Source organism: Euprymna scolopes, chromosome 6 (assembly GCF_053919585.1).
Source record: "Euprymna scolopes isolate OS-2025 chromosome 6, ASM5391958v1, whole genome shotgun sequence".
NCBI classification, from domain to species: Eukaryota; Metazoa; Mollusca; class Cephalopoda; order Sepiida; family Sepiolidae; genus Euprymna; species Euprymna scolopes.
Window position 1 is genome coordinate 94,630,059 of NC_136487.1, and position 15,634 is coordinate 94,645,692.

The window sequence follows — 15,634 nt, forward strand, 5'->3', positions numbered from 1 at the left end:
CTTTTTAGATTATGTTGGCTGTTTCACAGATCAGAAGGAAAGGGCGATGAATGAAATGTTTATTTCATCGAAATTTATGACTGTTGATTGGTGTCAAGAATATTGCCGGAGAAATTCTTATTCGTATGCTGCTTTACAAGTTAGTAATTTTCATTCGTTTTTCAAATGTTTCCCAAACTTTTACGAGTGCGTCCATGTTATCCAAAATGACGACCTATTTTCCCCCAGTATATCGTACAACTTTTATATTTAAAGATGTAGAAGGAAAACAATTGTTTATTACAAACAATACTAATGAATAAAGGGGTAAAACACAAGGGGAGGAAGAGAGAGAGAGAGAGAGAGAGAGAGAGAGAAAGAGAGAGAGAGAGAGAAAGAGAGAGAGGGGAGGGGAAAATAGAGAGAAGCAGATTCAGAAGTGCATATAATCTTAGAGTCCATATGATCTTGGTAATATATCTGTTTATAGTTGTAAGTTGGAGTTAAGGTCATTCTTGTAAAATTTTCTTATTGCAATATATATATATATATATATATATATATATATATATATATATATATATATATAGGCGGCAAAAAGAAAGTCTGCACTTGTAATTTTTTCAAAAACTGCAAATTTAAGCTAAATTTAATGTAACTGTTTAAACAAACTATACCTCGTTTGATTGGCCTTTTATTCTTCTATAATTTTACCTGTTCAAAAAGAAAGTCCACACAATGGAAAATTGTTATATAAATGTAACTTTAGGACATTAATGCAAAACAAATACAACAGGAACACACTGAACTAGTTAATATTTAGAAGCATAGCCCTTCTGCAATTTGACAGCCTGCAATCTTTTGGGAATTCCTTGAATTAGATTGCAGCAATACTCCGGGGAAAGGGCATTCCACTTTTCTTTAATTTTTGTCCAAAGTTCTTCCAAATTTGAAATTTTATCATTACGTAGCTGTTGCTTGATGTAATGCCATATGTTTTCGATAGAATTGAGGCCTGAAGATTGTGCAGGCCAATCCAAACACGGAATATCATGCTCTTCCAGGAACATTTTGACATTGTCAGCTGTATGAATGGGAGCATTATCTTGCATGAAGATGGGATTATCATACAAATTCCGACCAAAGTAGGGTAGAAAATGCTCACTCAACATATTAATGTTTTTGGTCGAATTAATTCGACCTTGCAAACGAACTATAGGCCCTGAACCATTGGTACTAATAATGCCCTACACCAAAACTGAACTTCCACCACCTTACAGTGTTGAAACTAAGCACTTAGGATTAAATGCTTCGTCTTTCCTCCGACGGATGTACAGCCTACCATCATTGCCTAGCCTATTGAACTTGCTTTCGTCGATAAAAAGCACTTTTGACCAAAATGAAGAGTCACGATTTTCATTGCATCGGACGAAGTGCAGACGGCGCTTCCTGTTCTTTACAGAAATTATTGGCTTGCGTCTTGCAACATATCTTCGCAAATTAAATTCCGTGAATCTGTTCTTGACAGTAGAAAGAGAGCACTTTTTAACAAGATTGCACTGTTGTTGGATTTGGGGAGCCGTTTCGAATCTATTTCTTAGGCTGTGGACTTTGATAGCATTGTCTTCCCTGTTAGAAGTAACTCTAGTACGACCAGATTTAGGTGCATCATGAACACTGTAGGTGTTTTGGTGCTTTTGCACAATTTTTTGTACCGTTTCTCATCACATTTCAATCTGCGGGCGATTTCTTGATTGGATAAACCAGAAAGATGGAGATTAATGAGCTCCTAATGATCACTAACCGAAAGCCGTGGCATATGGACTAAATGTTACGTTGTATAACCTGGAACAATAACAATTACGATTAGAGATGCTTTGTTGCCTGTTGGTGGATATTTTAAACTGATTTAGGAGCGATAATTTAAGCTGTTTTTAAGCGAATTTGTTGCTGCGGACTTTCTTTTTGCCTCCTCAATTTGAAGTTATTTTTTTAAATTGACATGAACACTAGAATATTTCAATTAAAAGTCAAATATAAACAGGTAAAATTATAGAGGAATGAAAAGCGAATCAAATGAGGTATAGGTTGTTTAAACAGTTACATTAAATTTAGCTTAAATTTGCAGTTTTTGAAAAATTACAAGTGCGGACTTTCTTTTTGCCGGCACTATATATATATATATATAAAATTGTTATGGCTTGCAATAAGCCACAAAGAAAACAGAACAGTGGAATAGAGTTTAAACAATGTATTACTGGAACAGCAACGTAAAAAGGTTACAACTGAAAAGAGTAGTAAACGTCACCAAGCAGGCAAGGGTCGCTCTGGTGTTTAATCCACAAAAAGGTTTATGGTTTATATAATGGATAAAACAGTCTATTTGGAGGGTGATCCCCCCACAACACCCCTCTCCCAAGCTGATTTCCACGGTTGTGAAAATCAGTATTTCTTTCTTTTGGGGCAGACCACCAAGGGGTCTGTGCGCTTCCTCTTTCTACCGGAGCGTCTCAGTTCTGACATCCCTTTTGGAGGGTCTGTGTCAAAACAGTCATACACAGTTTCAATCGCCTCACTGCCGTCCTGGTTCTTCTTGATCCTTGTAGAAGCGTTTCCTGATTTGGTTCAGGTGCCTCTTATGTTGGAACTTTGGGCCCTGAATGATGTTTGTAACATGGCCGATTCTTCGTAAGATCGTGCCCTGTTCCCAAAAAGAAACGTTATTTCTAAAATGTCTAAAATACATGTTATCTCCACTGTTAAACCGTTTCGTTGGCATTGTAGAGGTTCTGTTGTGTACTATGTGTTTGGGTAGCAGTTTATCAAATACGGATTTTATTTTCCGTTCAAACATGATTTCTGCTGGGGATCCTGCATCTGGTTTGTTTGGATTTCTCGTGATTCTGTAAACCTGCAGAAATTGCTGAAGGGTCTTTTCTGTCGGTGTACCGGACGCCTTTTTTAATGCCCTTTTAAGCGTATCGATGAAGCATCTGGCCTGGCCATTGCTTCTGGTGTGGTACTGGGGTGTCGTAATATGCTTGACTTGATACGTCTCGCAGAATTCTCTGAACTCTGTTGAGGTGAATTGTGTAGCGTTGGCGCTAACCAAACAGTCTACAACCCCAAGCCGAGCAAACAATTCCAATTAAAAAATTGTCATTGTTGCCGTGGTCGGTGTTTTGCATCTTAGAACCTCTGGCCATTTGGAGTAAGAGTCAACTACTATCAGGTAGAAAAAATCCTCCACACGTCCCGCATAATCGATGTGGATCCTCGACGATGGTTGTTCAGCTTTAGGCCAAGGTTTATATGTTATCGGTGGTGCTTTTGCAGCCAAAGCACAGCCTTTGCATCTGTTCACCATGTCGGTAATATCTTGGTCCATAGCTGGCCAATAAACAAAACTTCTCATTAGGCTTTTCATTCTGTTTATTCCTGGATGCCCCATGTGAAAATCTCTGAGAATTCTTTTTTGAAGGGATGACAACCTTTTCACCGTATAACAGTATTTCGTCGCAACCAGAAAAAATGTCTGAACTGGTGTCACTCAGTGCTAATTTCTGCTTTGTGGTTTGAATGAAATTGTCATTTAGGGATTTTGACTTAATTTCCTGAAGTGTGACCTGCAGTTCGCGGATAATATTGTTTATCATGGTTTTTACATCACTATTAATACATAGTGCCGTGATTACTGAATCTTCAAGAGGTTCCATTTTGGCAGGAATCAGTCTCGATAGACCATCTGCATGGGCTAGTTGTTTTGAGGGGAGAAATTGAATTGTAAAATTATAGTTCAGCAGAATAGTTCCCCATCTTAATAGTCGGTTAACAGTGAATGTTGGAAGTCCTTTTTTTGGTCCAAAAATGGATATCAATGGCTTATGGTCGGTTTGTAGAAAAAAATGTCTTCCGTAGAAGAACTGGTGGAATTTTGAAACTGCAAATATAATTCCTAAGGCCTCTTTCTCGATCTGAGAATAATTCTTTTCTGTTGGCAAGAGAGTCCGTGTTTCGAGCCATCCAGCATTCGATGTAGCATGCACGCCTAGCGTCACTAGCTACTATTATGTCCAACTGTGGGTTGAAATGCGCTAGGAATAGTTTTGAAGTTAGGATTCTTTTTATTTCTTGGAATGATGTCTGGCAATCTTCTATCAACTCCCAAGCCTTATCCTTTTTCAGCAAGTCATTAAGTGGTGCGCGCAATTTGTGCATATTTAGGATGAACCCCTGGTAATAATTTGCTAAACCTAAAAAACTCTGCAATTGAGTTATGTTTACTGGTGCCAGCATTTCTTTAATAGCGGTCGCCCTATCTGGGTCTGGGCATCTGCCATCTTTATCGATTATTTGACCCAGATATTTAATTGTTTGTAAAAAGAACTTGCATTTATCTGCTTTGATCATAAATCCATAATCTTGTATTCGACTGAATACTTGTCTGATATGTTTTTCATGTTCCTCACTGATTTTGCTCGCTATGATAATGTCATCAAGATATGCGATTGTGGTGTCCAAGCCGGACAGCATAGTATCCATTACTTGCTGGAATATTGCGGGTGCCACCTTGATACCAAACGCGAGTCTTTTGTGTCCGTGCAAACCCCGATGAGTGTTAATACAGTGGAGGTTAGCGCGTTTGTTGTTTACCGGAATGTGTAGGTAAGCGTCACTCAGTTCGATCTTAGAAAAAAACTTGCCACTATTTAATTTCGTGAACACTTCTTCTGGACTAGGTAATGGATAGTGAAAATCTTCTAAGGACCCGTTGAGTCCAGTTGCGAAGTCGGCGCAAACGCGAATTTCCCTCGACCTTTCCTTTACGTAAACTACTGGAGTAGCCCACTCACTATATTCAATTTTTACCAGTATACCGATGCTTTCTAATCTGTCTAGTTCCTGATTTATTTTGTTCAGGGAAGCGGACGGGACATTAGGTTTCTTTTTAAACACCGGTTGTGTGCCAGGTTTCAACTTAAAATCTGCGGCCATTTTTGTACATCTCCCCAGGCCAGGAGTAAATACGTTTGTGAATTCTTTTTTAAAACAAATTATAAGTTTCTCCGTTTCTGCGGGGCGGGTATCTATTTTCTTGAAGAATGTGGATATAGGAAGATCCTAGAGACGAAACTCCTCCATGCTGTCAGAACCGAACAGGTTCTCACTATCTTTTAGCACATACAATCTTAGTTTTTTTTTGTTTTCCCCCGTAAAGTGACGTTTGTAATTAATTCACCTTCAAAATGAATTTTTGTACCATTAACATAGTCGGCTTTCGTAATATTTTCCACGTTTTGAGATTTATCATTAAAAGACCGATCCACTGTCTAATTGGAATTTAATAGCCTTGCCGAAAATGTTAACCGTTACATATTTGTGTAGATTTTCATCTACGACGTCCTTAGTTCTGGTTTGACGTACATGGCTTCTATTCTGAGTTTTCCTACAGTGCGAACTTTTATGACTGATCTTATTGCATAAATGGCATCTTTTTGTTAAAAATGGACAATCCCTTACCCAATGTATTCCACCACATCTGAAACAAGCGCTCGGTGCTTTTAGTTTTTCTGAGTTTCAGTGGTTAGTATCTGTGTGCCATTTACACGGTTTTTTCTTAATTACGTTTTTTATATTCGCGATGCCTGCTTCGATATTTCTTGCATCCTTTTTTTTTTATAATTTTTACTTTTTGACAATCCTCAGTCAATTTTTGAAGTGTTAAGTTCGGTTCACTTTTTAATTTTGTAAGGACTCTGCGCCTGATTTCCGCATTTTTTATTTTGCGCAAACACAAGACATTTAAAATTGTCTGCTGTTAGTTCAGACAACTTAAGATCATCACAGTGTTTGTTCACTACAGTTGCGTAGGTGACAAAATCGTCATTATCTTCTTTTACCACATTCAAACACCTCCAACGCTTATGGAAAAGAGACCTTTTCGGCGAGAAAAGTTGTTAACAAATTTACCGTCTCATTGAATGATAAATCTGCTGTTTTCCGAGGCAAGATGTAATCCACAAATTTATCATGCTTAGCCGTTTCCAATTTTCGTAGTAGAAGTCTGGTTTTCTTTTGATCAGACCAGTTACTGCAGTCAATATTAAAAAAATCTTCATAACGCCGAAAATATGCTGCAAATGATTTTTCCTCTTTCTCGTATTTAAAATTGTCTATCGTGATCCATATTGTATTCTGAGAAAATGCTGAATTGCTTTCCGTGTTCGCATTATTTTTAACAATTTCTGTAAGCAATTCCTCTGTTCGTAATTGACGTTCGGCTAACTGTTTTTGAGCTTCATTTTGCTGTTCCTCGGTTCATATTTAACATTCTGCTAACTGCTTTTGCAATTCCTTTTGCTGTTCCTCGAATCGTGCCTGGCGCTTTGCGGCATCGATATAAAACTGTTCCAACGCTATTTTCAATTCGTCCATTTTGCTTTGTCAGCACTAGCAGTTTCAAAACGTTCGCTGAATTTTACAAAACCGTTTTATTCTTTCTTATTTCTTCCTCCAGTCAATAAAACGAACAGAAAAAAACATAAATATATAAAAAGTTCATTTTCTAAAGAAAAAAAATCAAGTGTATATCCTTCTCCAGAGAAAAATAAAAATAAATAACGCCCGATTTTAGCAGCGAAAACCACAAGTGACGAATTTTTTTTCCAAAAGTATAAAAATTTACCTTTCTAAGTCGCGACGAACCTTTTTCTTTTTGCAAAAGTACAGCGCTATCTTTGAAAATCGTGACGAACTTTTTTCTTTTCAACTCTTTTTTGCCCGTAATGACCTGTGTGTGTGTGTGTGTGTGTGTGTGTGCGTTTTTTAGTTGCCGTGAGTCTTTCAGTTGCAAGTGTTATGTTAAACACTTCCTTAGGCTTGATAAAATTTGAGTCCGACGTCGTTAGTATTTTTAGAATACTATTTCAACGCGAATATATTTTTTTTCAATGTCGTTACTGGTTTCGATTTTAGTATGCTCCTTGAATCCAATGTCGCCAGTGTTTAGTTTTTTTAGAACACTGTTTTTAAACGTGAGTACATTCTCTGAATCCAATGTAGCCAGTGTTATGGCTTGCAATAAGCCACAAAGAAAACAGAACAACGGAATAGAGTTTAAACAATGTATTACTGGAACAACAACGTAAAAAGATTACAACTGAAAAGAGTAGTAAACGTCACCGAGCAGGCGAGGGTCGCTCTGGTGTTTAATCCATACCTGGGATCAAAAGATCTATGGTTTATATAATGGATAGAACAGTCCATTTGGAGAGTGATCCCCCCACAACAATGATATGTATTGTTGGAATAAGTTTTATTAAATTTGTAACATGCAATGAATGTGAACAGTATTCATTGGAACCACAAGGAATCCAAATGGATCAATCACAGAAGCAGCTCCCACATAATTGACTCTCAAGTGATAATATACTTAATCAAAAAAATAATAACATTTAATATGAGGTAAGTAGTCGGAATGATCAAAATAATACAAAAAATATCCCATAGTCGTTTTTAAGTGGACAGAAGAATTTAATTTCTTATTTGCTTTTATATAATTTTAAGTTTTAATTTCAATAAATTATGGCAAAACATAGTTATCATAATTCTAAGCTTTTTTAATATAATTTTCTAATGTTTAGGCTTACATGGTAAAAGCGTTCAGGAAACACAAACTATTTGTGGTGCAATATTTTGATGCGTTTGTGTGAATGATGTATAAGAAACTGACATTTACTCATTAGATTAAAATTAAAAGAACAATGGAAAATTTCAGTAGTTGTAGAGAAAGTAGAATCGTGAGCGTAAGGAGGAGAAGAAATTATTTTTGTTGGCAGACGTTCTGCTTCTTTTCAGTTGTCGATCTGCAAACTTTTACTTTGTTTCCTCTTTATCATGGTTGATAGGACGCTTCTAGAGTGCTCTGAGAGAATAGAAGAAGAGAATATCAGACGAGAGAAGAAGGTAGAAATTTTGGCTGCCACATAACAACTGTGAGCACAGAAAATGTACCAACAAACTGTGGCGGTAGAAGAACATCATATAAAAAATTCCAAGACATCATCTAAATAAATCCACTCTACAAAAGTTTATCGTTGCAAAACTCATTAGAATTTCTTTTTTTTTGTTTTGTTTTTATTAGCTTTTCGCCGTTTACATTCCTTTTATTTTGTGGTTTAAAAAAATTCCAGAATATTACAATCATTTAAAGATGAAGAAAGGTTTTATGACAATTGTTTTATTTATTGCAGTATGGAAAACAGTGTTTTTGTGGTAATAGAGGCTATGACATCTATGGCCAATCTCAGAAATGTGATGTACCTTGTTCAGGACGGCGCCATGAAATCTGCGGTGGAGTTTGGGCCAACAGTGTATATAAAGTTAAATATGGAGGTGGAGGTAAGGAGTTCGCAGGAATATCTTATTTGTACACCAATGTTTTGTGTGAGATTTTATCTATTCTTAATTACTCACTTTCACGATGCCGTTTTTTTAATGCAGGGATAATCCTGGTATGGGGCAGAATATATGAAACGTTGAGTCAGAACAGATACTATACTTAAATCTTAGCCAAATGCTTCTGTTAAAATACAAGACGTGTTCTAAAAGTATGAAGACAGGAAATATAAAGATAGGAATTTTTAATTTTATTCAAAGATAATGTTTTTTTTTCAAGGGTGTGAGTTCCATTATAGAAACGTTGATTTAATTTGAATAAAATAAAATACGCATCAACTCCGCTTGAAAGCCAAATCACAATGTAATATTAGGAAAATAAACAAATATTTTGTTTTAGTTGTTTGAAATCTATAATATAAATATATTTCGGAACCAAACTCCATCCTCAGTATGTTTCTTTCTTTCTTTTTTTTTCTCTTCTTCTTTCTTGCAATGTTGTAAAGTTGGAGAAGAGAAAAGAAAGGAGAAGAGAAAAAAAAAGAAAGAAAACAACATACTGAGGATGGAGTTTGGCTCCGAAATATATTCATATTATAGATTTCAAACAAGTAAAATATTTATTTCCCTAATATTACGTTGTGATTTGGCTTTCAAGCGCACTTAATGCATATTTTATTTCAATGTTTTTTTTTACTTGTATTCACCTCAAACAAGGCATAGTACCATTTGAACGTAAGGCTTATTATTTGGGATCATATCTACAGAGCCACTATGTAGGGAGTTGAACAGCGAGATATCTGTTCATATTATATTTAAATTGCTGCATGTTAGTCTAGTCAGAAACATTCATGAGTGAAAATTGATGGACAAGTGAGACGTAGAATAAAGTTTCTTGGTAGAAAATAATTTTGCCAATTGGATATTTTGGATTACTTCAATAATGGATTTGCTTTTCGAACCACTTTTTACAACTTTAAGTGAGCGGAGAAAATGTGTTAAAAGAGAGAGAAATAGGGGTTCTAATGTTCATGGTAATAGTTGAAAAGAGCTGCCTTCCCAAATGAAGGAATTCCAAATCCGTTCTTCAAAATCACCTGATACATCAGGTGACATCTTCAAAGACAACGCGATGCCATTTCTTGATTTCGGATGACATTTAAAGAAACATTACAAGAATACAAAAGTCAAACAATACCTTACTACGGATGGCAGTGATTGTTGAGAATGCAGTTAGGAGAATCGAAGTTCCTATCCGTCGCGGTTACCACCTGACGAAGGCCAGAGGAATAGTTGGCCGAAACGTCGTGAAAAACAACAACCAATAAAGATGAAAACAACAACTGATAAAGATGAGAATAATAGTCCGAAATAAAAATAAATTAATATATATAATGCTCATCTCAAAAATGAATTGCAATTAAGGAATAATATAATACCTTACTCATATTATTCGAATTCTTCGGAGTGCGGTTCTCATATTGAGTATTATTTTCAGAAAGTACTTGGTAAAATTCAATTGTAAAAGTTAAACTCTTCTGGTGGTTGAAAGTTCAAGCTTTCAAATGCAGGCGACATTCAAAATACAATTACGAATTACTTAGGGCTTCTACCCAATCATGGCTGATGGAACAAAAGCATGCTACCCCCGTGGACTAAATAAAGGGGTCCGTTCCAAATCCCGTCCATATCCCTGAGTTCGACAGAAAGATTCCTGAGTTTGACTAAGATTCTCGAGTTATACAAGATACACTTGAAGAAGGTCGGAGGTTACATCAACCCAAACTTTGTGAGAATAACACTCAAAAGGAGAACTGTAGCTTGACGAATCCAAATAATACTAATAATCAATCCCCATTTCAAAAATGAAAAACTGTAATACCTTACTCAAACAACGGACTTAATTAAAAAAGTTATGGATCCAAATGCACTATTTTATAGGCTTTAATGTTGTGGCTATCAGAATTTATTCTCTATCTTACGTTTTTCCAAAAGATGAGCCAAATTGTGAAGTTCTTCTTAAAACTAAATTAGCTTACTTTACTCCTTAAATTTGAGACATTTTTATAGAATCAAAATTATGTAATCGATTTTGATCAAACTTGGAATAAGGATTCTAGGTATAAGATTTGATAGAATCATATTTTTATTTTAATCTTCGTAAGAGGATATAAAAGTGGTGCGAAACTGTTTTGTTCGGAAAAGTAATTTTTATCAGGTAATCTTTTAGTTAATATGTAACATAATCCGAAAAGCAGTAACAAAATAATTAAGAGAGAGAGAGAGAGAGAGAGAGAGAGAGAGAGAGAGAGAGAGAGAGAGAGAGAGAGAGAGAGAGAGAGAGAGCATCTCAATCGCTGTTTAACGGCTCACTACTCCCTCCCCAGCTGATTTTCTTGCAAAATATTCCTTAATTTTGTTAACGTCACAATAATTGCTCCCTCACCCTGATCGCCCCCTCACCCCAATGTTACAACAATAGTTGTAACATTTCGTAAGTTCATTTCCTGTCCACTTATCATCGTAAAATATAACCAACTAATTTTTTCCTTTTCAGGCCTCGTTGGATGTTTTGAAGACAGGGAGGAAAGAGCTATGAACGTCATGATTACTAACCTTCTCATGACGGTTTCACGTTGCAAAAGATATTGCCAGTTTAGGAGCTATAATTACGCTGCTCTACAAGTTAGTAATTTTCATTACCTTCCTTTTAATCGATTCCAGTTCAACTTTTATTCCGCCTTAAATAATTAAAATAAATAAATAAATAAATTAAAGTTATTTATTATGATAAAATATATTAACAGTAAATAATTTTAATATAGATCAATACATAATTAATTGAAATGCATATATCTATCTCTCGTGGCTTGGATTGTGTTTCACTGCAGCATATATTCAATATGGACCTGACTCTCTAACTCTTGGGAATTCATTGTATTTTATTTGATAACCCTCCCTGCTCTTATTTTATCCTACATCTATTACCCATATTCTATCTTTCTGTTTCTTTATTAACATCCAAAAGTAATAAAGAAAGGATAGAATAAAACAATATCTCACTATGAATAAAGGAAATATCACCACATTTAACCTGTAGTTGAAAAAGAAAAAGAAAAAATATATAATTAAAAACTTTGAATAAATAGACAAACTGTTTTAGAAAATACGCTAAAACGCAAAAGTTTTTCTTTTTTTTTCTTTTATAACTGAAATAGTTTCATATGTAAAATCCTTCATTAGAGATTGAAATAGTTCTTTTGTTGTTTTTTTTTCTTGCAAATAAAATGTCCGCCCTTGTGCTGTTTTATCAAGGCAGTGATGGCTGATTGCGTACACGGATTCGTCGGAACTCTCCAATGAGCTGAAAAGGCGCGTGTATGCGTTATTTTATTTTATTTATTACATTTTTAAGTGAGTCGCCATTTATCAAGACCTTAAAGCCATTCAACGATAAAGGTTAATGAATGTAATACAATTGAATGTAATACAATTGAAACTGAAAAGCTCTTTGAAGCATCTTGAATTAAAATTAAAAACTTTAAACAGACAATTGTTTTAGAAAACACACTAAGATGCAGTTTTTTAGACATTATATATATATATATACTAGCAAAATTACCCGTCGTTGACTGGGTTCAAAAACAGCCTACAGAAAATGGACTGATTTATTAAAGTATGATAGGTTATGAAAAGGAAGGGTTGTAAAGAGATAGCTTCGAATTCGGGGGTATCAAAACCAAAGCAAAATATGATGAAAGTAAAAATAAAATAGATAAACCTCATAATTTATTATCCATACCTGTTCACATTGAAACACTTATCACAATATTCTGTGGATCTATATTAAAAAACCTTGTTAAACTTTGTGACATATTTCAATTCTATGGAGGTCAGGAGCGAACGAACACCCCATAATTATATTATACCATATTTCTTCAAACTGAAACATAATTATCAAAGTATACTTACGCAGATAGATATGAAAAGTCTTTATTAAAGTTTGTGCCTATTTCCATTCTATGGAGGTCAGGCGCGAACGCAGACCCCACAATTTAAGTTAAAAGATACTTATCAAAGTATTCCTATGTACATCTATATCAAAAACACTTGTAAACGTTTTTTTAATTCTTAAATATTTTATTTTCATACTTTGTGGACCAGGCGCGAACGCAGACTCCACAATTTTTATGAACCACCGTTCTGCATGATCAAACATACCCATTCCTGTGTCTCTCGATACATCTTCTATCATTATATGTAATCAGTTTTTTAAAATAGTCAACCATATAGGAGCCTATTCGTGACCGCACGCACGCGCGCGCGCACACACACACACACACACACACACACACACACACACACACATTCAGCTTTATATTATATATATATATAGTTTACGATGTATGTGTTTTCATTTTTCTTAACATGGGTACTTGTTAGTGCTCAAATATACTCAAAAAGCAAAGATGCCACAATAGTTTGCTCTCATAGTTTATAAAAAATTTCTTGATGGATATAATGAGTGAGTTTGCTGTAAAGAAAAAATCTGTTACAAAAATTAAAAGTAATTATCGATCTAGTCTTGCACTATTGAGCTATTAAATGTAATTTTGTGTTGTTAAAAATTTTTATTTGAATATAAAATGTTATTTGATATATATATATATATATATATATATATATATATATATATATATATATATATATATATATAAGAACAAGTACTTAATAAAACATGTTAAAAAACACTTTGAGAAAAAGAGTTAAAACATATTTAATTTTTAAAAGGAAGCACAAAATAAGTGGATAGTCCTTAATCCGCGGAGTTTCAAAGAAATACTTTTCTTCTCATCAGAGGGTAAGGATTAGCAAAATGCGGGATCGGATTTTGCTTGCAAAAGTATTTAATGAAACTACAAGTAAGTCATGGATCTTACTTGGTAAAAAATAGTGAAGAAGAGGGAATAGAGGGGAGAAAAAGGTGATTTCACATGAATGGATGGTTTGGTGAAGATAAAAATATCCAATAACGGTAAAATCCCAAAAAGTTAATTAAATTTCCATTTCCACAAGTAAAATCCAAAGGAATCGCGGTATTGGAAGATGGTTCCAAGTAATTCAAAAGGCAGAATTCCGTGGAATAATTCACAAATGGGTACAAGGAAAAAAGGGAATGAGTTCAAATAACATTATTAAAATATAGATACATTGTGTGTAGAAAGAAGAAATGGAGATATTTTAAAACATGGCTACCAAGGCTGATTTAAGAAAAATGAGTAAAGAAGAAGAAGAAAAAAAATGAATGATGATTGAGTTATTTTTTGAATAGAAAATGCAATGTCAAAATGACCCAGACAGGATGGCGTTTAAGTGGCGCCAAATTTAAAGCAAATAAAGGGGTCAACTGAAATGGACAAGTTATTACTTTAGAATTAAATTATCAGCAGGAGTCATTAAAAAAGCAAATGAATTATGAGGAATGCTAAATCAAATACATATATATATGTGGATATATATATATATATATATATATATATATATATATATATATATATATCCACATGCATATATATACACATACATACATATATATGAATACATAAAATCGCATATATATATACATATATATATATATATATATGCATATATATTATTTATTTTTTTATCTTTTACAACAGTACTCTATGTACACGTGATTCGCTGCTCTAGAGCTCAATAGCGTAGCTTGACTGTATTAGGGCTTCAACCTCGAATCATAGATTCTATGGTCAAGTGGGCATATCGTTACGCTACGGATCCCTGTTGATATTAATTGCTATTTTTTTAAAATTGATTTTAAAGTTATGTCGATTTTTTTTTTGTTGTTGATTTTTTTTAGTGATAATTAAATATTCAGTATTAGCGTCTTCTACCTAAGGATTAAGGAATTAGTTTTGTTTTTCCCTAAAAAAGATAGGCCATATTTTTTGGATGTAAGCAAATAAATATATATATTATTTATATTGATTTTAATTTTTAAAACAGTATTCTACATACACGTGTTTCGCTGCTTTACAGTTCATCAGTGTAGCTTGAGTGTATTAGGGTTCCAACCTCAAACCATAGGGAAAACTAATTCCTTGATCTCTCAGGTAGGAGACGCTAATACCAAATATTTAATTATCGCTAAAAATCAACAACAAAAAATCGATATATATATAGATTTTGGATGAGATTTTGTTATGCACCATGTTATGCTCTTCTATCGGTCAACATAATAGAATCTATCTCATAATTTTTTTTATTTCTTAAACTAAAGAACAGCTTATCTAAAAGTATGAATATCGATAATGTTGGATAATTGGAAGATAATCTAGAATGGCCCAAAGAAAAAAAAAACACACACTTCCTTTACAACATTCTCCATAGATCTTGCAACTTTTAATCGTCAATTATTTAATAATTTGACAAACTTAAATAAACTTTTCAGTGCTGAGGAAGTTTTAACATTTAACAATTAAATTGTATACTCTATTTTCTCTACTGGTATAAATTCTTTGAAGTAAGCGGATGTTACTTTTGAATTTAGGAGAGTATCCTCAGTTACCAGCAGTTACACTGCAGTAAATCACACATCCTATTCTATTTTCTACATATGTCGTACGTTTTTCACTTAGTAATTTCCTTTTGTTATTTGCACCCTCAAGAAAAAATATTTAGTTATTTGCACCCCCAAGATAAAATATTTTGTTATTTGCACCCCCAAGATAAAATATTTTGTTATTTGCATCCCCAAGATAAAATATTTTGTTATTTGCACCCCCAAGATAAAATATTTTGTTATTTGCATCCCCAAGATAAAATATTTTGTTATTTGCACCCCCAAGATAAAATATTTTGTTATTTGCATCCCCAAGATAAAATATTTTGTTATTTGCACCCCCAAGATAAAATATTTTGTTATTTGCACCCTCAAGATAAAATATTGAAATGCTGTGATGTTGACTTTATTTTAGTACGGATCGCAGTGTTTTTGTGGTAATTATGGCTATGACAAATATGGAATATCTGATAAATGTGAAATGCCTTGCTCAGGAAATCCTAATGAAATCTGTGGTGGAGTTTGGGCCAGCTCTGTATATCAAGTTGGAGGTAAGTTGTGTTTAACAAGCTTCGCAGAAATGGGTTTACATGCAATAAAAGAATTACCAAACAATCGTACATTTGTCAAACAATTCTATCCTCCCAAAATATATATTTGCACACAATGTTTCCT

At 34.0% G+C, this 15,634-nt stretch overlaps 1 protein-coding gene across 18 annotated transcripts in view; it reads left to right on the forward strand.

The window, feature by feature from the left end:
- Positions 1 to 15,634, forward strand: part of LOC145277807 (uncharacterized) — a 262,143-nt gene that overhangs the window by 114,411 nt on the left and 132,098 nt on the right. For all 18 annotated transcript variants that reach the window (XM_080129669.1, XM_080129671.1, XM_080129670.1 and 15 more), the window contains 4 exons: positions 9 to 139; positions 8,232 to 8,379; positions 10,934 to 11,061; positions 15,375 to 15,510. In XM_080129669.1, the coding sequence (XP_079985795.1) occupies positions 9 to 139; positions 8,232 to 8,379; positions 10,934 to 11,061; positions 15,375 to 15,510 (543 nt within the window). The remainder of the gene's footprint in view (positions 1 to 8; positions 140 to 8,231; positions 8,380 to 10,933; positions 11,062 to 15,374; positions 15,511 to 15,634) is intronic.